We start from the raw sequence: 26,055 nt of genomic DNA on the forward strand, positions 1-26,055 counted from the left end.
GGTCTCTTAATAGGAAGTTGGGAAGAAAAGCCTACAGCCACATCTTGTTAGATAATAAGAGTTGGCCAGGAGCTGCATGGCTCTATCACTTCTTCATGGCCTATTTAGAAGATACTAGGAGAGTAAACTGTCCAGAACTTCCAACTGGTCCTCAACTGCCATGAGCCTTACACTTGGTGCTGTTTCTTCCTTACCTGGGAAATCACACTGAATAAAGCAATCATCACAAATCCACTCTAAGCCCGTTGTTTTGTCTTAGTGTCTGCCTTAACTATCTAATGCTTCTGTAATGGAGCCATCACAAGCAGAGGCCTTTAACAAACAGAAATGCGCTCTCTTACAGTTTAAGCGACTGGCGGTCCACATTCAGGGCACCAGCTCAAGGGGAAGCCCCTCTCTATCAGTTTTGAAGGAAATTCCTTGTTTCAATCAGCATTTGTAGATCAGACACTCCTTGAAGATTCCCATGTGTTCTGGCCTTCTAAGTGTCTGGATCCAATAGGATGCACCTTACTACTGAAGATTATTTCTTATCTCTGCTCACTTCATTTAATGGGCTCTGCCTGAGAAAATCTGCTATCAGAAACCTCTCTAAAGTATTGATTAGCAATGATGTCAGCACGACTAAGGTAGGCCTGATTCAGAGTATGGCCTTCTCAGTCACTTGCTATGCATCTGAGAGCAGGACAATGAATAAGGAGAACAGAAGAAAGATCAATGTCTTTGAGTTGTGTTGTTAGGGAAGAGTGCTGAATGTCCCACCAAAAAGAACAAACACATAAATCTTGAAGAAAGTGCAGCCAGAGTGCTCTTTGGAGGCAAAGTTGGTAAAGTTTCATCTCACATATTTGGGCATGTTGTTAAGAGAGGCTAATTCTTGAAAAAGACATCATGTTTGGAAAGGTAAAGGGTCAGCAAAAGAGAGGAAGACCCTCAACAAAATGATTTGACACAATGATGAAAGCAACAGGCTCAAGTAGTCAGAGATGATAAGGATAGAACAGGATAGGACAGGGTTCAGATCTGTAGTCCGCATGGTCACTATGAGTCATGCACTTAACAACAACCCTAGAAGAACTTCCTTTTCTGTGAGGGGATTACACAATGCTGCATTCTTTTATAACTCTTTGGTTTTTCAAATCAAGAAGGATCTTACAGAGCTTCCCTTACACACTTTATTATAACATACCTGCCTTTGCAGAGGAAGGAGATTGGGCGGGTGGGGGACACACAATTTAATCCATAACAGTATCCAAAATGTGGCCTCCTTTGCTATCTGAGAGCATAAAGTCCTCAAGCTGCTTTTTCAATTATTTCATACTTTATTTCCTTTGGAAATGTAGTCCTAACATAACAGAGAAGATGGACAGTCTCCTGTGAGGATTGACAACAAAAATAAGCAAACTAATTTGTCTGTGTACTAGATATTGAAGCTCTGCCTTTTATTAGTTGTCACTTTGTGGTGGGAGAATAGGCAATAATTGTGTGTGTGCTAGGCTAGACTAGAAGAAGAGAAGGCTGAAGGTAGAAAGGAAATACCTCTTTCCAAAGACAGGACTCACCAGTCAGTGTCCTTACTGCCCTCTGGTGCCCATCACGGCAGCCAGGAAGTTAGACGGCAGGCTGATTTGCTTTCACAGAAAATGTAACCTTGATATTCTATTCATCCACACAATTCAGATATGTTACCAAGCAATGTCAGGTGAGTGCTCTTTCTCTTCAGTCCAGCCTGGAATTTAGGAAGCACTGCCAATACTTCAGCTCAGAAAAGATTCTTATAGTAATTGATGATACTTTTAGAAACACACAACAAATTCATTATCACGGAGCTGAAATTGACTCATAGCTGACTCTCTATCAGTTTTCCAAGGCTATAAATTACACGAGGGGTTATTGTCCATTAGCCCATCTTTCTCCCAGGTTGCAGCTGATGGACTCAAACCATCAGTGAGGTGGCTTTTAGGTTAGCAGTGCAACCACTTCCCTACAGACTATCCCACCAGAGCTCTCATCTTCATGTAAACGATCCTTAACTGTCATCTTTCTCAATTGCTCTTTCTTACTTAGCTATTCTATTATTCACATTCTACATCTCCTGCATTTAGCCTCCAAGTCTCTTATCATGCCATCACGATTTCTATGTCAGTAGAGTTTTGCTCTGTGATTAGACATTTTTAAAAACCCACAGCCATTGAGCTGATTCTGAGAGGATAGAACTGTCCCATAAGCTTTCTTTTCAAGGTTATAAACCTTAACAGAGACAAACTGCTGCATCTTTCTCCTACAAAGATGCTGGTGGGTTCAAACCACCCTTCCATTACCAGCTGAATACTTAACCACTGAACTACTGGACTCTTGTGCAATATATTGGTATATTTCTCACATTTTCTTTTTCACACCATTAATGTACAATGACAGTCCTCACCATTCTTGTCTCCCTGCATTGGTTGGTTGATTGGTTGGTGGATTTGTTAATTGGTTGGTTGAGTTCCCCCACCACCACCCCAGGAAGTCATTTGGAGGGCTGAACATTAAATGACCTTTATTTTTATGATTATTCACAGATGTCTCCTTGTTGCACCCACATGCTCAGCAGCGGAAGTAGCTCCAAGGAGCACAGTCAAATCCATGTTGATCAGACAAGGCTTTTTAAGGAACTTACATACAAGATAAGCACAAGAAATAAGCGCAATGAACAGAATAGTGCCAACAGTCACCCTGTCCATGCACAATAGAGAACAGTGTTTCTATTATACAGTGCTAACAAGGAGCTCTGGTAGTCTAAGGATGAGGAGATACTATGTCAATATAAAGGTGTTCTGTTCAAATTCACCAGCTGTTCCAATAGAAGAAAGATGAGCACTCTCCTCCCTTGATATTTACTGCCTCTGAAAACCCACCGAAGGGTCAGCTATGGATTAGTTCTGACTCAAAGGTACATAAAAACAGTATGAAAAGTAGGTTCTCTGTGCAGGAGAATCTATACAATGATCATTGGAGGTTTGTGCCAGTTGGTGAGTTTCAACCGACATTTCTATGATTCAAGTGGTTGGTATGGGGTTTTTTTCCTGACTCAGATCATTGCTAGGTCAGATACTGTGATTTTTCCCCAGAGTCCTTTATTGGCAGCATGCATCTCATATTATCCGAGATCCTCTCACTCCTCAGCAACTCCGTTTTGTTGGGTGTGTTCTATCAGTTCTGGATGATCTTTCTCTTTCTGGCATTTGAGTCGTGTATTAATTTACCAAGGCTGCTGTAACAAAGTGTCACAAACAGGATAGCTTTAACCCTATAAGAATTTGTTTTCTCATACTTTCAAAGGCTATAACTTTGAGATTGTGGGGTCAGCCATGCTCCTTCTGAAAACTCTGAAAATATTCTTCCTTCTTCTATCCTAGCTTCCTGGTGTACACCAGGCATCTTTGCTGTTCTTTGACGAGTGAATGGAGTCATTCTCATTTCTGTCTCTATTTTCACATGGAATCTACTTGTCTCCATGAGTGCCTTTAGTACAACCTTATGTTAACTTGCTTACATTTTTAAATACCTTGTTTCCAAACAAAGTTGTATTCACAGGTAACAAGGGTTAGAGTCAACATATTTATGAGGGGTATGGTAAAAGACTCAGTTCAAGCCACAATCCTTTTACAGTTACCCTTAAGTCAATTCCTGCTCTTGAAGACTTCATGTGTCAGAGTAGTTTTTATCCATAGTATTTTTTTTTATTCATTTCAATGAACATTTACAGAGATTTTGGATTTCCATTCATTCATTGTTGCACTTTTCTCCCTGCCCACCCCCCCCCGTCCCCCCCAGTTCGCTCTTCTCCTTGAAAAGCAAAAGAAAAAACTCCTTCATTGGTACACAATCTCCCCACACTCTCCACCCCTACCCAGAGTATACTCCACTCTGCATCTCTCATTCCGAACTCTTATGATAATCATAATGCCCTAAAATATATTACTTTTAAACTATTCTCTTCCTCATCAGCTTCAATGAAGTATACATAATTTATCCAGTTTTTCTCAGTCTTACCCACACCTTGAGATATTTCACTCAGCACAATGTCCTCCAGGCTCACCCATTTTGAATAATATTGCATGAGTTCCTTGTTTTTCAATGCAGCGTAGTATTCCATTGTGTGAATATACCACAGCTTCTTTAAATGATTGACTTTTCAAAAGTAGATTCAGCAGCCCTTTCTTCTCAGGGGCCACTAAATGTTTCTAAATCTTCCACCTTTCAGGTGGTGCCAAGCGCATAACCATCTGTACTATCCAAGAACTCTTTGGCCCACAATAAACACCAAAATTAAAATCCTTGCCATCAAATCAGTATTGACTCATGGTGGTCCTGCCACACAGGGTTTCTAAAGCTAGAAATATTTATGGGAGCAAACTGACACATCTTTCTCTCAAAAGTTGTTGTTGGGTTCTGACCCGAATCAGCAGCAGAATTCTTTAACCATTGTGCCACCAGGCTCCTTTGACACAATTACTCAAACTCATTGTTGTCAAGTAAGAACTAATAGCTGGCCCTCCAGTAGGTTTTGAGAAGCTGGAAATCATACACGAGGAGATTGTCAATCTTTCTCCTGCAAAGCAGCTGGTGGATTCAAACTTCCAGAGCAGCAGTGGAATTATGTCACCAGAGCTCTCTTCAATGTCTTTTGGTTTGGATTGTTTTTTTACCTTTTTGGTTGGTTTGGGGGTTTTATTGTTGTTATTGTTGTTGTTGGGCTTGTTTGGGTTGGGTTTGTTTTGTTTTGGTCAGATCACTAAGCTCCAGGGTAGTTGTTGAGGCTCTGGTAACCCAACCCAAGCTCTCAAGGGTCCTAAGAATAGCTCCACTTAGATCTGTGGTTCTAAGTGGAACCAAAGTCTACAGAAGGCAAAGTGATCTTGTCCAATCTGCCATGGACTATCAGAGTAGAAACAGAAAGATTGCCAAGCCTTGTGAAAACAACTGAAAGAAGCCTCACAGCTTTATGGCTTTCCTGACTCCTCTCACCAGCCCAGTTTCATGAGTAGGAAGTGACTCTGTGTAAAAAGAAAAAGGGCCACGTGGAAAGCACCATATCTGACCTTCACCAACTTCGCAGGAGGAAACTATCCCCACCCACAGCATCAATAACACAAAACCAATTCCCAGGAGGTCACACATGTCCCCATGCTCCCATGCCTCCTTCTACTCATCTCAACACCAATCTCACTGCTTGGCTGGGTCCAAAATCCGAGTAATAGCACACAGATCACACAGAACTATATTAGGGGAGTTAAACAACTATAATAGAGATTAATAGCAAAATAGTCAAGATAGCTCCCAAAATGTGTATGCAGGCATCTCAGCCTCGAGGCTCTAAGTGTTCCCAAGTTCTCAGTCCTGCCAATATTGGCTTTACCCCAGTTGTCTAACAAAGTTCTCAGTCCTGCCAATATTGACTTCCTCTGCTAATGTCCACCAAAGTTCTCCGTCCTGCCAATATTGGCTCCCCACTCCACCAAAAGTCACGTCTCACAGCAATTCTCCAATTCAGCTTATCACTGCTGCTGTCTTCTCAAATCATGTTCTACATTTCACCAGGTAGGGAGAGGTCTCTCTTCTCTGGTTGGGCAAAGAATCCCATTCTCTTCTGGCAGGAGAATAATTCCTTCTCTTCTGATAGACGAAAAAAAATTCTGCTGATGGGGGAAAATTTTATCTCTACAACTAGAGCTCTTCAATTTATTAGTGAGACTAGCCAACCCCCTTGTAGATGGTTGAGACTGGCCAATCTCCTTGTGGAATGGTAGAAGGCCAACCCTTTTGTGGATAGACTAACACACTCCCATTTACATAGTCCTGCTCGTCTGCATAACAACATCAGATAAGGACTAGGGAAGTCATACTGAAAGACAAACTCCATACTCTATTCACATATTTGGCACTCCTTTTGGCCACTCTAGGAGATGCTGAACACGACATCAATGTCATTCTTTCTCTCTGTGCCACTCCAAAGAACCAAGTCCTCCCCTGATTCACAGTTTCTGGGTGCTGATCTCCAGTTACTCCCCTAGTCCAGGAGGGAGAGAATCTTCTCCCAGAGAACCCAAAAGTCTTACTGCATCCAGCTACTCATAAGCCGAGTAGCTGCCAGAGTCAAGAGTTAGAGGGTAAGATGGAAGGAACCTCATATGCAAAGAAACCACATGTCTTCACATGGTCACTTAATAGTCACTTAACAGACAGAAATCCTCACCACTGGACGGACCAATAGGCAACATCATGATAAGAGTAGAAAAGATTGAGACTGTCAACAACTTCATCTTACTTGAATCTAAAATCAATATACACTTGGTAGTAGCAGTCAGATGATGACATTTGCACTGGGAACGTCTGTAGTCAGGGACTTATCCAAATTATTGAGAATCAGTGATTTCTGTTTGAGTGCTAAGTTGCTCCTGATTTGGGCCATGGTCTTTTCAGTCACTTGCTATCCATCTGAGAGCTGAACAATGAATAAGGATGACAGAAGAAGAACTGATACCTTTAAGATTGATTGATACCTTCTACTTTGTTGGAGAAGAGAGCTGACTATTACACGGACTGCCAAAAGAACAAATAGGAAGGTACAGCCAGAGTGCTGCTTGGAGGCAAAGATAATGAAGCTTCTTCTCACAGAGCAACATAACATGTTGCTAGGAGAGATTATTTCTTGGAGAAACACATCATACTTGGAAAGGTGGTGGGATGACAAAAGAGGGAAAGACCCTCAACCAAGTAGATTGAACAGTGACTGTAGCAATGGGATTGAGTGTGTTAGAGATTGTGAGGATTACGCAGGATAGGCGAAGGTTCAGATCTGTTGCTCATAGGATCAATATGATTCATACTCAACTTCACAGCACATAACAACCACATTACTCTGCGAAGGAGCCCGGATGTTATAATGGTTAACCACTTGGATGCCAATTGAAAGGCTGACGGTGCAAACCTACCCACCACTCCCTTGGGAGAGTGACTTGATGATTTACTGCCGTAAAGACTATAATTTGAATCTTATGGGATAATTCTACGTTGTCACGTGATGTTGCTATGAAAGTCAGAATCAAACTAACAGCATCTACAACACTGATTGGCTTTTTGTGTTCCATCTTTGAGTTTTCTGAGCAGAAAGCAGCACTCCATTGGTACTCATGCAATGATCATAATTTGTTCAGGTGTTTGGGGATTGAGAGTTTTTATTTTGTTCTCCATTGCAGTGGTGGGAAATGTTACTCCAGAATAAGACTTATCTGACTTGTCAGAGGGCAGTTCCATTGCTTTTATCAATTCTTTCACTGGTTAATAGGGTCTTTTCTATGTCAAGCTCAAGACTTTATAACAAACATCGCCAGCACCAGGGTTATTATACTTAGAATTTCTCTCACCCATTAAAACAATCCATTTAAATTTGGTCTTACTTTTTCATAAAGGAAAAACAGGAGGAAGGCAGTGTTTGTCTTTTCTCCATTGTTTTGTATATGATTCAAGAATAAGGGAAACTTGGCAGAGAATGCGGCAACTTTTCCTTCACTCGCAAGTGAACGGCTTTCAAACTGAACTGCCAGTGCATGGGGTTCCTGAAGGGAAGGGAGCCTGTTGATTTAGGGTCCTATTTCCCCTTTCTTCCACTGAAGCAGCAACCTTTTCATTGAAGTTGTTTACACTTTGTAAGATTCCATTCAAACACGTTTCTCTGGTTCAAACAAGTTTGAAAAACACTCCTCTAAGATTATTCAGGCTCAGTTTTCGGTTTCCTAGCAACTCAATTTAGTCTCTTCTCTAATCCAAAATACTCTCCTATCTGCCAACTGTAACACCATAATCCAATTTGAGTCCTCCAAAACGGTTCTTCTCCATTAAATGGTGTATTTTATGCCGATGCTAAAGGGCTTATTGCTATAAATATGTGGCAATGCCATGATTCATGCTTCTAACAGCAACAGCATTTGTGCGCCTGTAAATGGAAATAGTGCACTCTCTAAGCTCACCAGAATGACAGTGGTGGTGCGATGAATGGAATGGGTGGTGCAAGCAGGTGACGGTGATATGTCCACCTATTAAAGGAAAATTGGAGGTTTAAGTCTACCCAGAAGCACCTTGGAAGAAAAACCTGGTGATTTATTTCTGAAAAATCAGCCTTTGAAAATCCTGTAGGATGTGGTTTGATAAGTCGGGTCACTGTGAGTTAGAGATGACTCGACGTCAACTGGGTAACTGGATTTCATGTTCACTAGATAACCTTCTCCAGAGTGAAGAAGGCACTGGTGAACAGATTGCAGGGTCTGCGTGGGTTTTCCCTTAAAAAGAAGCAGCCATAGAAAGGCCTATGTCTCCACATGCTGCTGTCTTCCTCCACACTCAGGAATCACCTCCTCCTCGTCTATGTGGGTAAGTGCTGCTTGCTTGGGGAGGTTTTTTTCCTGACCCCTGAGCTCAAAGCATGGCTAATTCTCTGTTCTTTATTTCTCCTTAGTACTTTTTATGACAAAGGTAAAGACTGTGGTGTTTCCTTTCTAAACTCTTAACTCAGGCAAAGAACACGTGAAGATCTTGTTCTTGGTAACTTGTTAACTATTAGTAGGGTGGGTGGATGGATGGATAGATAAATTAATGAATGAATCACCAATGTCTTCTGTCTTCGGTAATCACCAAGCATTTTACCAATGGCTGCAGTGAACAAGTTGCAATCCGTGCTGGACATTATGGGGAATTCAGTGAGCGACTCTAACCTACAAAGAGCTTATTATTTAGTTGGGAAAATGAGACACAAAGATAAACAACTATCAGTGGCAGATTAGCAACTGACTTCCTGGTTCCTGGTTTAACAGAGGCAAGCACATGAGCAAGTGGCTGGGTGTGCAGAATTCAGAGAAAAGAGGGTTTGAAGCTACAAGTTCATTAGTAGTAGTAGTAGTAGTAGTATAGTAAAAAGATACATAATAGTTTACTATTTTAATCTTTTTTAAGTTAAAAACTAAGAAAGTTAATTTCACTTGCTGTTATAAAACTATCACCATTATCCAATTACTAGTGTGTTATTGTACTGAACATGAACTCAGTACCCCTTAAGTATTAAGTAATAAATCTCTATTTCTTCCCCAGCCCTGAGCAGCCAGTAATAACCTTTTGATTCTCTGTATTGGCCTATTCTAGATATTTTATATGTCTTATATATGTGGGATTAAACATGTATCCACCTTATTTCACTCAGCAAACAATTCCGAAGTTCACTCATCTGGTAGCATGCATTCTGATGAAGGTAGAATGAGGGAGAGCATTACAGCAAGACAAGGGTATGGGCACCATGTTTATAGGAATGCGCAAAACTTCTTCATTCAACCAACTCTTTTTGGACATTTATTCTGTGGTAGTAGGTACTGTGCTTGCCCTGGGATACAGTGATGAGTTGGAAGTAATGCTTTGACCCTCAGAGAGTTCACATTTTGGTGAGGAAAGCAAATAACAGAAAGATACATGATATCCACATCAGATAATGATGAGTACTATAGGGGGAAATTAAACAGGTGGTGGGATAGTGACAGGGTCACTACTTTACATTGGGTGACCTGGGCAGAGGGGGCTTTGGTGACCTGGTCTGTAAGGAATTGCACTACTAAACCAAAGGTCATACCTCTCTGGAAGCTCAAATCCACCAGGGTCTCTGCAGGAGAAAGGTGGGCTTCAGAAACCCAACGGAGGGTCAGTTCTGAGTAGGTTCCAACTCAACAGCAATGAGTGAGTGAGTGAGTGAGTGATCAGGGAAGAACTCACAGCCAAGTAACAAGACATTAGACATGCCAGAGTCTGGGAGAGGAGACACGGATGGAGTCTGAATTCACAAAATGCCCAGAAAAAATTTAACATACATACTCAAGAGGCAAGAAAAAAAAAATGCCAATGAGGCAGAGTTTATGAACAAGGGACAGGGTGGTTCAGGATGTGCTCAGGGAGGTGGGCAGAGCCAACCCATAAAATCTCCATGGCAAGTACATGGGGGTTTGCTAAGAATCATGGAGGGTCACTGGAAGGTTTTAAGTAGGAAATGAACACATTTAAGCAGAATGTCATTCTCTTTGAGGGAAAAAAGGGGCGGGAAGACCAACCAGGTATAGCCCTGGTGCAGAAACAGTCCGGGAGACGGATTGAAGTCTAGATTGTTTATGATTTTCACACAGAAGTCCTCAAATGTCAGAAAAAGCAAACAGAGATGTGACATGTGGGTTGAGTACAATTCCTGCTTCAGAGCCAGGATTGGTGGCAGGCAGAAGAGGCGTGAGGTGAGGGCGGGGCCTCACCAGTGCCCTCTGCTTAAGAGGCCAAGAGGCAAGGACATCTCTACTGCCTGTTCTCTTCTCTGAGCCTCAGGACGTCTGCTCTTAGACTTGGGAAGGATTCATATTACTTGAACCCAAGTCCTTTCTGCTCATTTTGGAGACCATTTTCTCCTAGAGTTGTTAAGGTGAAGCTTCTAAGTGCAATGCCTTGCCCCACAAGATCAGATGAGTTGGTGTTCTTTGTGAATGGGAGGAAGGTAAGTGTTAGATGAGACTGCCATGGTTGGCTGGTAGAAGAAGCAGGAAATTACTAGATTGGGGGCAGCTACTGTGGCCCATTAGGACAAGCAAATTTGTGCCTCAAATGAGGTATAAATGGTAAGATCACAAGGCTCCTAACAGAAAACTGAAGGCTTGAGTTCATACAGAAGTGCCTCAGAAAAAAGTTCTGGGATCCTTTTAAGAAAACTCGGCCAGTGAGGACCTGTTGGAGTACAGCTGTACTCCGCCACAAGAGGGGCTACCTGACTAAGGGCAGTGGTTTTGGGTAGCCAGGGACTCTAAGAATCTCTCTACCTCACTCCCGTTCAGCCAGGACTCCCCGCCGAGGAGTGTGGCAAGGGGGTAGCAAAAAATGCTGGCTTTAATTGTGTGTGCTTTAGTATGGGACAGCTTCAGTTCCAAACCCATTCTCCCTTTTACTGTGTAAACTTGGGCCAGTTACATCACCTCTCTGAGACTCGAGTCCTCATCTTCGCAACCCACTTCCTCAGGCTTTTGTAAAGATGTTTTAAAGGACTTCAGCTTTCAGTCATTAAGCCTCCTGTCCTGGAGAGGGTGAAACCATGTTTTTCAACTGGAGGTAAGAATTTTGAAGCTCTGTCTCACATACTTTGAGCATGTTGCTAGAAGGGACCAATCCTTGGAGAAGGATATCATACTTGGAAGGGTGGAGGGACAGCACAGGAGATGAAGACCTTGGATGAGATGAATTGACACAGTGACTGTGGCAATGGAGGCAGATGTGTCCAAGATTGTGAGATTGGCTCGGGATAGAGCAGAGCTCATCACTATTGTACATAGGGTTGCTGTGAGTCGTAGTCAACTTAAGGGCACTTATTGTTGTTGTTGTTGTTATGTGCCGTCGAGTCGCTTGCGACTCATAGCGACCCTATGTACAACAGCCCTAAACTCCACTCTGTCCTGTGCCAATCGCACTGTCTCTGACACTCCCATCCCCATTATCCCAGTCACTGAATCAATCTACCTCATAGAGGGCCTTCCCCTCCTGCGCTGTCTCTCCACCCTCCCAAGCATGATGTCCTTCTCCAAGGACTGGTCTCTCCTCACAACATGTCCAAAGTATGCTTGACGGAGCCTCAGAATCCTTGCCTCGAAGGAGTCAGCCAGTTTAACCCTTTCCAGGACAAATCTGTTTGTTTTCCTAGCAGTCCATGGTATTCTCAGTACTCTTCTCCAGCACCACAGCTCAAAGGCATCAATTCTCCTTCTATCCTCCCTGGTCATTGTCCAACTCTCTGATGCATAACAAGTGACTGCGAAGACCATGGCCTGTATCAGACGCACCTTAGTCTCCAGAGAGACACCATTGCTCTTCAGTACTTTGGAGAGGTCCCTAACAGCAGACTTTCCCAAGGGCACTTATTACGGGGTCCAATGCCTGCAAAGTACTTTATCCAGTAACATATCCTCAAATTTAGATAGATGAGAAATGGAGCTCTGTTTACCTATTTTTTTTTAAAAATCAAGCCCATTGCTGGCAAGTCAATCCGACGCCCAGGAACCTTGAAAGTTGGAGTGTAACTGCCTCATAGGGTTGCCAAGGCTGTAAACACTACAGAAGCAGACTGTCGCATCTTTCTCTTGTGTATTTTTTTTTTATGTCAGTCAACTTAGTGTTCCTGTCAAGTCCTCATAATACAGGATTAATTGAAATGTGACCCCAGTTGCTGTGATGGGAGGGGGCTGGAGACACGGTTTTTTCATTACTGTTTTCTCCTGGCATCACACTACATGCCACCTTCTCTCTCAAACTACCATTGAACCTTCAGTTTTCTTCACTAGGGCCCCTTTGATCAGGAGTCTCTATTTGCCTCTCAAGGAAACATTCTGCTGCTCCCAGGATGCACGTCTTCACTGGGACCTTGCCACCTCCCCTTCAAGACCCCTTAGTTCTCGGAGCATGTTAATCTAACTAGGGTTTGGCCATACCCATCCCCACACTCTCCCTCCTAACTCTCTTGTCCAGTCTCCATGACCAACAGCCAGCACGCAGTCTCCGGAAGCTACTGTTTGTGAGCTGAGTCCTTACTGTTCACTCCTTTGGCCCGAGGCTTTGAGGACTCAAAAGCCAGAAGTGACTCTTTATGCTCCATTCTGCTCCACATCATTTCCTGAGTCAGGAACCCAGAATGAAGAAGTAGCAGTCAAGACAAGTCATAATTTTAGGAGTTGAAAACAATGTATGTGTGGAAGGCAGAAGTCAACTAACATTTTGAATATATTATCCAGCCCCAGTCTCAGTGAGCACTTTTTGTTTATTGTGTTTCACACTAAGTCAACACTTTTTTAGAAGCATGGGATAGGAGGAAAGACAGGCAGAAGAGAGCTTTTTCTTTCAAAAAGAGTGTAAAGCTGTCAACCCAGAGGAAGGCAGTTTAAATCCATCAGCTGGTTCTTGATGAAAAGGTGGGAAATAACCTCCTCCCATGTAATTTACAGCCTCTGAAAACCCATTTTCAGAGACGCATAAATGCAACGACTCAACGGAGCAGCTATGAGGAGCAGAGATCCAAACAAATCTGCCTTGCAAGAAAGGCAGCCGGAGAACTCTTCAAAAGCGAGGGTAGTGAGAACTTTCATCGCACATAGTTTGAGCATGTTAGCAAGAGTGACCAGTCCCTGGAAAAGGACACGATGTTTGAGAAAGTGTCCGGTCAGCAAAGGAGAGGCAGACCCTCAATAAGACGTGCTGACACAGTGAGCACAGGGATGGAGTTGAGCACAGGGAAGATCATGGAGATGACACGGAATCGGACAGGGGTTTGTTCTGTTGCATTTAGGGTCACTGTAAGAGATGCAAATAGTGTGGCATCTAACAACAACAACAACAACAGAGATTCAGAGAGGGAGCCCTGGCAGCACAGTGCTAACCAAAAGGTCAGTGGTTTGAACCCACTAGCTGCTCCACAAGAGAAAGATGTGGCAGTTTGCTTCTGTAAAGATTTACCATCTTGGAAATCCTGTGGGACAGGCCTGCTTTATCTTGTAGGGTCACTGAGTGGGAATAACTCAACAGCAATTGGTTGGGTTGGTTTTTTGGTAGAGATCCAGAAGGCAGTTGAATTTTAATAGCTCATCTTTCTATGCTTCTTTTCCTTTCTGAGATCTAGAAAAGACTGTCTTTCTTCTGGAAAGAAAGGGAAAATTAGCCCACTATCTCTTCCTTTCTCTGATATAACAGAAGGAATGTCTAGAGGTGTTTGCAGGACACCTTAAGACAAAGTCAAGGAAAACAACCAAAATAGGCAATGGCAAAAGAAGCCACAAATAAGGCTCTTGAATGTTGAGCCACCACTTTCCAAGGTGAGAGAGAGAGGGAGGAAGTCTCCAACTGGAGGAACAATCGGTGTGGAGCTGGGACATTGTGTTAATGGGTCAGTTCTGGAACCACAATAAGGTGACAGCAACTTCCACACCTTCCTCACTTGCCATCAGTTTTAAGATTTTCCTAGAGAAAACCAAACCTATGGCCACCAACTTCATTCTAACTCATAGCGGCCTTACAGACAAACTAGAACTGCACTTCCATAGATCCAAAGGCTGTAATTGTTTACAGAAACTAACATCTTTCTCCCATGGATAGCTGGTGGCTGCAAAGCACCGATCTTTAGTGTAGCATCCCAGGAGAGCATTGTTGCCACATTTGCTTTGTGTGACTCCCGCTCCATAAAGGTGTGTCAACACCGGCTGCCTCTAGAGCATAAAAGCACAGGGTCTCATGTTGAACCACAGTCTCTAAGTCAAACAGACCGCCCCAGTAACCTCTTTGCTCTCGCCAACACAGGTGATCGAGAGGGATGCAGACCCAGAAGTGACTCTCCTAACCTTCCTGCGAAAGAATTGGATCCTTTTTGTCAAAATCTTGGCTTTGTCTATGTTTGCTTAAAAACTTAGACCAGCTGTAATTACAGGAACTAATCAAATCCCTCCACACCCCAAACAGCTAGTTCCCTTAACCTTTTCTCCTTATTTCCTTTTGGCAATGGTTTTAAGCATATTAGGCTAATGAGACACTTAAGGAGAGGACAAAGTTTCTCATAGCTTGATTTAGCATTGAGTGAAATGTAAACTAAGCTCTTTACTTCAACACTAGTATTCCCACGGGGGTGACCAACCCCCTCTGTAGCTGTTGTGTAACAGAGGGTTGTGTTGCACATGCCCTGCCCTTAAGGGAAACCAAGTTCTCTAGATTCCGTGACAGCCTTTACCATAGAAAGTCTTTCTTTCTCCTACATCTATCTTCATACACAACAGCTTCCCTGCCATTTTACATTCTGAAATACAGGGTTTTTTCCATTATGGTAAACACACTACAAATAGTAAATTTAATGGATGACTCAGAGAAGACAACATAAACAAATAACTGAAATAACAATTTGTTAGAGTTCACTGCTGAACAAGTTTTGTTTGAAAGCCCAAACCAAATGAAACTTACTGCCATCTAGTCAATTCCGACTTAGAGCAACTCTACAGGACAGAGTAGAACTGCCCCAAAGGTTTTCCAAGGCTGTAACTTACAGAAGAGGATTGCCTTATCTTTACCCCATAGAGAGTCTGGTGGATTCAAACTAGTCATCTTCTGGTTAGTAGCCAAGTACTTGAACCACAACACTACTAAAACTCCTGCTTACAAGTCCACATGAGTTTGTTTTCTTTCATTTTTTATGTTTAAAAATCCAGACATTTTCTATTTTTAAAATCCAGACTTCTAGCTTCTCTTGAAAAATAAGATGATCATCATTCTTTCTGATTAAGGCTTGCTTAAGGCACTTACTGCAGAGGATGTATGACTAGAACCTTCAATACGTTTTACATCTCAGCATCAAGAAGACAGAATTCCTACCACTGGACCAATAGGCAACATTATGGTGGTGGTTGGCGTGTACCATGGAGTCGGAACCGACCCACCGCTGACCCTCTGCTGGGTTTTCAGAGGCAGTTAATTACATGGGAAGAGATTGCCCATCCTTCTCTCACAGAGCAGCTGGTGGATTTGAACCGCTTCTTGCCACTAGGCCACCAGAGCTCCCAGTTATGTTAACAGGCTTTCCTTTTACCTGTTGTTGTATAGACAAATAAAATATTGAAGTTGTCAGTGATATAAATGGGGAAAAGGCCCTTTACTGGAAAGGTAGAGGGCCAGAGAAAGAGAGGAAGGCATTTATCAAGAATGTATTGATCTGGTGACTTTAAGAATTGGCTTGAGCCTGTTGGAGATCATAAGGATGGCACGGGATAGGTTGTTCATAGGGTTGCTATGAATCATAGTCAACTCAACAACCCATAACAAGAAGAGCTCTGGTGGCTTAGCGGTAAGAAGTTACACTACCAACCCAAATGCAAGCTGTTCAAATCCACCCGCTGCTCTGCAAGAAAAAGATGAGTAATCTCATCCTGTGCAATTTGCAGTTCTGAAAACCCAGCTATGAGTTACTTCTGACTTGAACATCTAAAATGTTGCTGGACAGAGTCACCACCCAACCCACTCTCCTCATTGACTCATTACTCTGGTAAGTGTTCTTATCAGAGTAGTTATGCTTTTTAATTTAGATGAACAAATATTCTGGCTTTAAGGGAAAAATAAGTGAGTAACAAGAGCAGAATTTATTCTTTTAAAGGCCTTGGAAAACCGATAGTGTTCTACTCTACATGCTTGGGGTCACCACGAGTTGAAATCAACTTGATGGCAAGCACCCGACAGCATCATAATGATAAAAAATATTTCAGAGCTTTCTGATGTGGTGTCATAAGATACTTCTAACAAGCCTGTGAAGAGAAGGTAGGTATTGCTGTCCCCTTTTTTCAAGAAAGAAAAAAGGCAGGGAGTAGTTACTATGCCTCATGCCTCATGCCTCATGCCTCACACCATTTAATAAAATATTCATTTCCACACTTATTGCCACTGAGTCAGAATCACTCATAGCTGACTCCCAAGGAGTTTCAGAGGCTGTACATCACATGCAAGGAGATTGCTTCTCTTTCTTCTCAGAGCCACTGGGGGGGGGGGGGTTTAATAGCCAAACAGGTGCTGTTTCGGAGTTGGCAGGGTAACTCCCTACAGACTAGGTCACCAGAGCCTCCTTAATAAAATATGGTGTGACCTTTACTGAGCCCAGAGAAAAGATAGAAAGATCCTCAAGAAGATGGATCGACACAGTGACTGTAACAATGGGTTTGACCATGTCAGGAGAGGACAAGTTTCACTAATAACAACAACAGCAATAGATAGTTGACTTCTTAGACCTTCATCTCTCCTTCACAACAAAACCTTCCTTAGTTGTGAATCCTAAAGATAGCTCTGTCCACCTTTGCACATTTTCCTTGACTACTTCCTTTCAGTACGCCTCACCGGAACCAAGTATGCCTGTGGAAGAGGAGGCTGTGGGGCATGTACTGTGATGGTGTCCAGGCACGACCCGTCATCCAAGAAGATAAGGTATCCTTCCTGAGAGCCCGCAAGCACAAAGGTGGCCTTTTCTGTGTATTTTCAAGGATGCTGGTTTGCACCGTGGCTGAATCTTATTGTTGTTGTGTGCCCCCAAGTTGGAAACACTCAGAGTTGACCCTCCAACAGGTTTTCAGAGGCAGTAAACCACGCGGGAGGAGATTGCCCATCTTTCTCCCTTGTCATAGCTGGTGGATTCAAATCATATGCCTTTCGGTCTGCAATGCAGTTTCTTACCACTAGTCTACCAGACCCCCTAGGCCCTCAGGAAATCTAATAAATTCTATGAGCCATCAGCTCAGAAAACACAAATGAGTTACACTTTGTGCACAGTTTCAGGGGATCCTGGGCCTCTGGATGCCCATGTATGCACATCAGATTAAGAAACCTCAATTTAGCTCCATACTTCATGTGACAGAGGAGGAAATTGAGGTTCAAAGCGATAAAATGTCTTGTTCAAGGTCATACAGCTAATAAGCTGTAGAATAAAGCTTAAATCCATGTTTTGTGACTCTGAAACCATGTTTTCTCTACTGCTGCGCTAGGCCAGGTGGCCTTGTTGATCAGAACAGCTGTGATTTTATTCTTTAACTACGGGTCAGGTTTCAGACCTTGTGCTTCTCCCAATTCTTTTGGCCCAAGAAATCAAGAGAGAGCTTAAAATGTAGGCCAATGAACACCTTCTCAGAAGGCTTAAATTGAGCCGGGGGGGGGGGAGTGTGTTGGAGTTTAAGGTAAAAATAAAATCCCATAGAGATGACATAGAAATTCCTAAAAGGTAATATGTCCTTTTAGCTGTCAGGGGATCCCAATGAGTGCCAGCTGTTCAACCACAGTACTAGGGGGAAAAGTCCACTTCTGTTGCCCCCAAGTGCATCTGTTCTGAGCTTGAAAATGTTTTCTGATGTTCACCATGCCTGGATTCCTTGCTGTTGTTTTTGTTTTGTTCCACCAGATAGGAAATGACTCATAACAGTCATTGGCGATTGCCTATCTTTCTTTCATGGAGCCACTGGTGGATTCAAACTACCTGGCTTTGGATTGGTAGCCAAATTCCTTACCACTAGGCCACCAGAGCACCTTAGGATTCCTTGTGGTTGATCTGTAATTCTTAAAGACATTACAGTCAGCAGAGGAGACTCTCAACATTTCCTCCCTGCCCCTCCTTCAGAACCCACTCCTCTCATTGTGATGGGCTGCTCTGAGTTTTCTACTGCATGCCTTGTTTCCTAATCTCCCAGATGGCAGAGCTGTATTACTGACCTTGATTTCTCTTGTGCTTCTCATGTAAAGACACTTCTCAGTCACTGCCTGCCTGGTGCCCATCTGCTCACTGCATGGAACTGCTGTCACCACTGTGGAAGGCGTTGGAAGCATCAAAACTAGGATTCACCCCGTTCAGGTAAGAGCAAACCCTAAATTCTCACTTCTTCCCTTCATCTTTTGAATTAATGTAGTGTTTATTGTGCTACCTGAGGCTTCTAACTTGCAGCCAGGTAAGTCAAAGCTCTGGGTGCATATTGGCAAGGTAGCAGGATCTGTTAAGTGATTTCAGAGAAACTTGGGGATGTGTATGAATCTTTTTATCATCTTATTTTTTACTTTTTCTACTTGAATGATAATCAGACTTATAAACATATTAATATATATCAGGTTATTGTCTAACAGATCATATACAAAGGATATGACACACAGAACATAATGTGTCTGGCCAACAGGATAAAAATTCACCTCACCTGAAAGGTTCAAACTCACTATGAAGTCCAGAAGCAACACAACAGAGTGTGTGGAAAATATCATTTATTTAAAATGTGCATTTTGGTGAAAGCCAATTGAGGCTCAATGGAACATCAACACAGAACAAATAGAAGACTAGGGTGTTTATCCATGCTACACCGGCCAGCTGGGGATAGTCACAATAGTTTCAAGGTCATGGGGCCATTTTCTAGCACAATTTGTTTTAATTATCAACTAAACCCTGGGTCAGATCATAAAACCGTGTCTAGGATGAACCAGATTATTTACCATTTCCTGGAACACACAGACTATTCAGGTAGGGTCAAAATATCACCAAAATGGGTTCATTATGGTTTCAATAAATTTTATTGAAATTAAAAAAACAGCTCCTGCATGGAGCTGTTCAGAATAAAATCAGAATTTGGAGAGAGAAGAAAAGTGAGGGGAATCAAAAACTGACTTAACCAAAGCAATCATCTCCCCAAATCGTACCTTGAAGTCAGAATGCAGACGCTTAATTTTGAGAGTACTGTAACATTAAGTGAGTTCTGGTGGTGTTGTGGATTACTAATCAAAAGGTTAGTCACTCCATGGAAGAAATGAGGCAGTCTTTTCCACTAAATATTGACAGCATCCTTTGAAATCTGACGGAAGGTCAGAACCAACTCAGTGATAGTAAGCTTGGTTTGATTTGCGTGGCATACACTGCAGAGGATATATCAATACTCCCTGGTGCTGCTATAGGGGCTGGGAGAATCTTTGAAACAGAATGATCACCATTATGAGTCCTTCAAGGCAGGTGACGCCCAGAAGGTCTAGACCCAGCAGAATCTGTGGAGCAGGAAATCAGAGAAAATGCTCATATAAGGGTCAAGAAACCTGAATCTTGTGATTTCATATCTTACATTCTATGAAATAAGGCTGCTCAAACTTCTGGGGGAACTTGTTAAAGACGCAAATTGAGTCAGCAGATTTGAGGTAGGCACCTGAAATTTTGTACTTTTAACAAGTTCTCATGTAGAAACCATACTACTTGTTTATGAACTACACGTTAGCCAAGATCTAGGCACAGACCGAAGTCTTGAACCTTTGTAAGAAGAGCTCATAGGGAGCTCTGGTGGCCTTAGTGGCAAGAAGCTGTGTTATAATCCTGAGGGTACGCAGTTTGAATCCGCTGGAAAAGAATGGACAATCTCCTTTTGTGCCATTTAGATCTGACTTGATGGTACACAACAAGGGAAAAAATCTTTAATTTAAAAAAAAAAAGCAATTAGAGCCAACACAGAAATATTTAAAGAATAAAGGGAGATCAACACACTTACAGTCTTAGATCATCCAAAAAGGTAAGCCTTTTGATCAGTACTCAGCTGTGCAAGAATGGAGTTGATTCAAAACAACTATGAGATATCATCTCACCCCAGTCAGAACAGCAAAATTTAACAGAACAGCAAGCAATAAATGCTGGCAAAGTTGTGGAGAACCTGGAACCCTTATTCACTGTTGGTGGGAGTATAAAATGGTGCAACCACTGTGGAAGGTGGTATGGCGCTTTCTCAAAAAGTTGCAAATAGAGATACCATTTGACCCAGCAACTCCACTACTGGGAATATACACCAAAGAGACCATAACTGACATCCAAGCAGATATATGCACACCCATGTTTATCGTGGCTTTGTTCACAATAGCAAGGAGTTGAAAACAACCTAAGTGTCCATCAACAAACGAATGGATACTACACTGCATTGAAAAACAAGGAACTCATGCAATATTATTCAAAATAGGTGATCCTGGGGGACATTATGCTGAGTGAAGTATCTCAGTCACAAAAGGACAAATACTGCATGGTGCCACTGTTGTAAAACAGGACTGACCTTGGGGTTGGGGGAAGACTGAGAAAGATGGGTTCAATAATGTATACTGCACTGAAACAGATGAGGGAGAAAACTGTTTAAAAGGGATATGTGATTAGGTATTTTTGTCATGATAGGAGTCCAAAACGAAGGCTTCATAGTGGAGTGGACCTGGGGGGAGGGATTGTAAAACAATGAAAGAATTTTTCTTTTACTTTTCCAAGAGGGTAGTGTACTAGGGGGGAGGGATGGAAGGGGGGGAAAGTGCAACAATGAATGAATGGAAATCCAAATTCTCTGTAAATTTTCATTGAAATTAATAATAATTTTTTAATGTATTTGCAATGAATAAAAAAAAGAATGGAGTTGATCAAGAAAAATTTTTTGGAACTTCTGCTTCCTTACAATTAATTATTTTTAAAGAATCCTTTTTCCTCAGAAAAGAGCATAGTAATAATTCTCAAGGAAAAGGACTTGACTTTCAAACCTTAATGGGTTTCAAAAGTCACCGCAATGACAGATCATGGTATCTAAGTCACTTCTTCCAGTCTAATGAAAAAGAGGCATTGGCAGACTCTAGTCGAAGGGAGCGGTACGTTTGCTCAGGAAATGAATTCCTCCATGAGAGAGCACGGGCCCTCATGAGGTGTTGGTGGCAGCAGGAAGACAGAGACTGTGATCATGCCTTTGCTCTTCCAGGAGAGGATCGCCAAGAGCCATGGCACCCAGTGTGGATTCTGCACCCCTGGGATGGTGATGTCCATGTACACGCTCCTGAGGAATCACCCAGAGCCCTCAGAGGAGCAGCTCATGGAAGCCCTTGGGGGTGAGTCCGACACAGAAAAAGCTTACTGCCTACTCAACTCTGCCCCACTCCACCCCAACATCTTCCCAGCCCCAGTCAGAATCCCCCTCTGTTTGTAAAGTAGCCACAGTTCCTGGAGCAGACCCTGGAGCAGAGAATGCCCCTGGTGGTCAGACAACATGTGTGGAACAGCCTTCGCAGGGATGATATGTGGCACTTGGGCTACATCACCTACCCTTTGTAACCCACATCTCTATCCAGTGACTTTCTTGACTTCCCCATTAAGGCCCCTTCCATATCAAAAGAATGCTTTAAAAATTCACAGCATGTTCAAGTTACTTAAGAAAGAGACCATATGCAAAGAACTTTGGTAACATCAACAAACCATAATTTCAGATGCCAATAATCTCTAAACAAGTTATACACAAATTCTAAGATTGATTAATCCTTATAGCAATTCTCTAGAATGAGTCCTAGAGAGTTTCCAAGACTCACATTTCATGGAAATATGTTCTTACATTCTCCACACAAGGAGCAACTGGTGGGTTTGAACCACCAGCCTTTTGGTAGACAGCCGATCACTAGGATTTTGGAATTGTCTCAACAGGAGCTGGTTTGGTTGATTTCTTAGATCAAATACTGATAGCTGTCCAGGCATAGTACATTCTTCTGTTCTGCCAGCACTTTGCTCCCTCTTTGCCCCAATACAGAAAATCAGGTTGTTTTATCTGAAATCCTAGGCTTCCTTAAGTCCTTCCTCTTCTTGAGGTTCTTCAATGGTTCCTTGTCCTTAAAACCTAATCTCCAATAGTGCAACAATGAATGAGTGGAAGCCCAAAATCTCTGTAAATGTTTATGAAAATTAATAAAATATAATTATAGAAAAAAAAAAAAACCTAATCTCCTCAACCAGGTATACAGAGAAGCCCCAAAACTGATCTCACTAAGCTTGCGTCTTGCCAAACTCCCTGCAGGCCACTCTCCTTAGCAACTCCCAACTCCTGTCACGTTCCCACATCAGAATTTTGCTGAGCAGCTTGTGAGCCCAAAGCCAAACTCCTTTCTTCTCTGCCAAGCTATTGTTTGTTTGTCCTTCAAATTTTGGCTTCTCTGAAAAGCCTTTTCAGGTGAGTTCTTCCACAGTGATTCTTGGCATGTCTTCATCCTTGGAAACTTGTGATTCTCAAGTAACAAAAGAATTACCTTCAGCTCTATTAAATGCTGACCTGGGGCTCACTCCAGACATTATGCTTCAGCAGAATTGGAGTAGGACTAGAAATCTTTTTTTTTTTTTAAATCTTAATTTTTAACAATCCTTCTTCCCTCACTTCACTCCTAAGGATTTGGATGCAGTGACCCAAAAGAAACTTAGAAACAATACTGACAAGCTGTCCATAATACACTTTAGATTGCTGTAGTTGCTAGGTGCTGTCAAGTTGGGGATAGCCACCCTATTAAGAACAGCCTTGAATTCTGCCCTATCCTGTGCCATCCTCATTATCTCTAACACCCTTGAGCCCATTGCTGCAGTCACTGTGTCAATCCATCCCCTTGGGGGTCTTCCTCTGTTTCACTGACTCTCCATCTTTCCAAGTATGATGTCCCTCTCTAATGAATTGCCTCACCTAGCTTTATGTCCAAAGTATGAAAGACAAAACTTTGCCATTTTTGCTTCCAAAGAGCACTCTGGCTGCACTTTCTCCAAGACATATCTATTTGTTCCTTTAAGATATTTAATATTCTTCTCCAAAACCACTTCTTATTTAATAGTCTCCAAAACTCGAAAACATCAATTCTTCTCTCATCCTTATTCATTGTCCATCCCTCTGATGCATAGCAAGTGATTGAGAGGAACAAATCAGGCACACCTTAGTCTTCAAGCTGACATCATTGCTCTCAAGTATTTTGATGTTGTTTTTGTTATGTGCTGTTGAGTCACTTGTGACTCATAGCAACCCTATGTACTACAGCTCTAAACCCTGCTTTGCCCTGTGCCAACCTTATTGTCTCTGACATACCTATCCTCATTACCCCAGTCACTGAATCAATCCATCTCTTTAAGGCTCTTCCGCTTTTGCACTGTCCCTCTACTCTCCCAAGCATAACGTTCCTCTCCACCCCAACATCTTCCCAGCTCCAGTCAGGATGCCCTGTAGCTGTCTATAAAGTAGCCACAAACTGGTCACTCCTTATAATTTGCCCAAAGTATGTCAGATGAAGCCTCAGAATCCTTGCCTCTAAGGAGTAGCCTGGTTTCAACCTCTTTAGGATGAACCTGTTTGACCTCCTAGCAGTCTATGGTATGTTCAGTACTCTTCTCCAGCACTACGACTCAAAGTAATCAATTACCCTTCTATCATTCCTAGTAATTGTCCAGCTTTCTAATGCATCACAAGTTATAGAGATCATGGCCTGGATCAGGTGCAACTTAGTCTCCAGACTGACATCATTTGTCTTCTGTACTCTGGAGAGGTCCCTGACAGCAGATTTTCCCAGAGCAATTCATCTTTTGATTTCCTGGCTGCTGATACAAAAAGTGTCGATTGTGTAGCCAAACAAACTTTATTAAAAGTCTTGAAAATCAGTTGCCATTGCATCAACTCCAGATCTTAATGACTCTTGTGTGTCAGAGTAAAACTGAGCACAATTTTCAATGGCTGATTTGTCAGAATTAGGTCTCCAGTCCTTTTTCCAAGGCACCCTTGGGTGGACTTGAACATCAAACCTTTAATTTAACAGTGATCTGTTAACCATTTATGCCATCCTAGACTCTGTATTGAAACTTGGAAATTGCCTACATCGTGCTTTCGGGTCTTTAGCATCTTAAATATATTGATGTTGTCAATGAATATTTTTTGCATGAATAAATGTTTGAATAGATGCATGAAAGTTATCTCACTGACTAGAAATCGTCTTCTTGTATGGACAGAATAAAACTGAAATTGAGGAAGGGAAAAGTTTTGAGCATTTTATAGAGAAATCAAATAGAAAAAAAAAGTTTCTCTCTTTCCACTTTGAGATTAAACTTGCAAATATAAAACCTGCTGATACCATGTTTCTTCTCTGACCAGGCAACCTGTGTCGTTGCACTGGGTATCGGCCAATTCTTGCCAGTGGAAGAACCTTCTGCATGGTGAGTAGATAACACCTGCAGAGCATGTGAAAATGACAGTGACGGCTGGTCACAACTAGAAATAATGGAACTGGTTTTTTTGTTTGATGTTTTGTTTGGTATTTTTGGGGTTTGGTTTTTCTTTTAGCCCTTCTAAGCCGAAGATAAGGGAAACCATGAGAGTTAAACCCATTAGCTCCTGGGAGTTTTAGCTATTTGTTCAGGACAGGGTGAAGATTGAAGGTGGCAGGAGGTGGATGCTGTCACATCAAAATCATAAAGGAAAGTAAGGTAATTTATCCTGCCATCCAGACAAGCTCTAAATGGAAAAGCTACAGAATATCCAAGGAGGTAAGCACAGTGACTGAGCTTGAGTTGGTGAGACAAGGTTAGTTCCAAGAATCCTGGTGAGCTGGAAAGATATGAGCACGTAAAGAATCTAAATATATGGTGTCGACTGCAGAACCTGCCCAAGTGCAAGAGCACAGAGAGTTTCCTCTAGAAAATGAGGATACCTTACTGTGCTATTGTGAAGCTCAAATGTGAGACCACAGCTAAGCCTTGGCTGGTGTTTATAAGAACTCATTGAAGAAATACCATTGCTCTTGAGGATGTTATTGCTGTGAACAGTGTTTGACAGGGATACCAGGAGCAAACATATCTTGTTGTGCTCTGCTGAGGCACGTTGGATGTAGGCAGTAATGCCCTGAGGCCCAAGCAAGGTGGACCCCACACTTTAGAAGCCCCCTTCCTGGTACTCTTCCAATCATTCTTTATGGGGCCTATGAGACCAACATGACTTGGCTACCTGGAACCTTCACTCCTCTTCTAATCATTCTCTGGGAGGTTAGTTAGAACGTTCCAGAACACTCTGTCCAATAGACATATGCGCACTTCTCAAAACAAGCCTCTTTCTGAGATTGCTCTCCTAAGGGCAAACAAAGATAGCATCAATGTGTATGCAAGTCTGGTTGAGGGTTGACAGTTTGCAGGGGAAGTGGACCAAGCTTGGACACTGAAGATGAAGTTTCTACACTGTGTTTGAAGCCCCTGATGAGACAGAACCCAGCAGGGTAAGAAGAGGAGACTATGTCACAGGCCAAGGGATCCATTTGTGCTCAGGATGGATTAGACCACAAGAAGATGGGAAAACATGGGAAATTACTACATGTGAAACTACAGATAAGTAAGCACAAGAAAGCCCATGCTTGCTTTGTTCACTACACATGCCCTCTGTGTAAGACATTATAAATTTGAAAAGAGAATTGGACTCCGTAGGAAGGTGCTATAAGTTTGGAAAAGAAACTGACGCCAACTATATGTAGAAGCAGTAACCTTGGTGTGATGAAATTGTTGACTACTGATCAGTAAGTAAGTACAAGGACTGTGTTTGTTTGTCTGATTCTCTTACTGTTCTTGCCTCAACTTCACAAATAAGTCAGAAACAAGCCAGAAAGAGGACTAGCTGGTGTGTCCAACTCCTGAAGAGACAGGTACAGCCC

At 42.4% G+C, this 26,055-nt stretch overlaps 1 protein-coding gene across 1 annotated transcript in view; it reads left to right on the plus strand.

The window, feature by feature from the left end:
* The first annotated feature begins 10,504 nt into the window (after positions 1 to 10,504).
* The window catches only part of AOX1 (aldehyde oxidase 1), a 129,356-nt gene continuing 113,805 nt past the window's right edge, over positions 10,505 to 26,055 (plus strand). The window contains exons 1-6 of the mRNA XM_006889140.1: positions 10,505 to 10,558; positions 14,389 to 14,446; positions 16,944 to 17,040; positions 18,343 to 18,451; positions 21,336 to 21,462; positions 24,513 to 24,574. Of these exons, the coding sequence (XP_006889202.1) occupies positions 10,505 to 10,558; positions 14,389 to 14,446; positions 16,944 to 17,040; positions 18,343 to 18,451; positions 21,336 to 21,462; positions 24,513 to 24,574 (507 nt within the window). The remainder of the gene's footprint in view (positions 10,559 to 14,388; positions 14,447 to 16,943; positions 17,041 to 18,342; positions 18,452 to 21,335; positions 21,463 to 24,512; positions 24,575 to 26,055) is intronic.

The sequence above is a fragment of the Elephantulus edwardii genome, unplaced genomic scaffold, assembly GCF_000299155.1.
Source record: "Elephantulus edwardii isolate Elephantulus edwardi_28Jun2011 unplaced genomic scaffold, EleEdw1.0 scaffold00075, whole genome shotgun sequence".
NCBI lineage: Eukaryota > Metazoa > Chordata > Mammalia > Macroscelidea > Macroscelididae > Elephantulus > Elephantulus edwardii.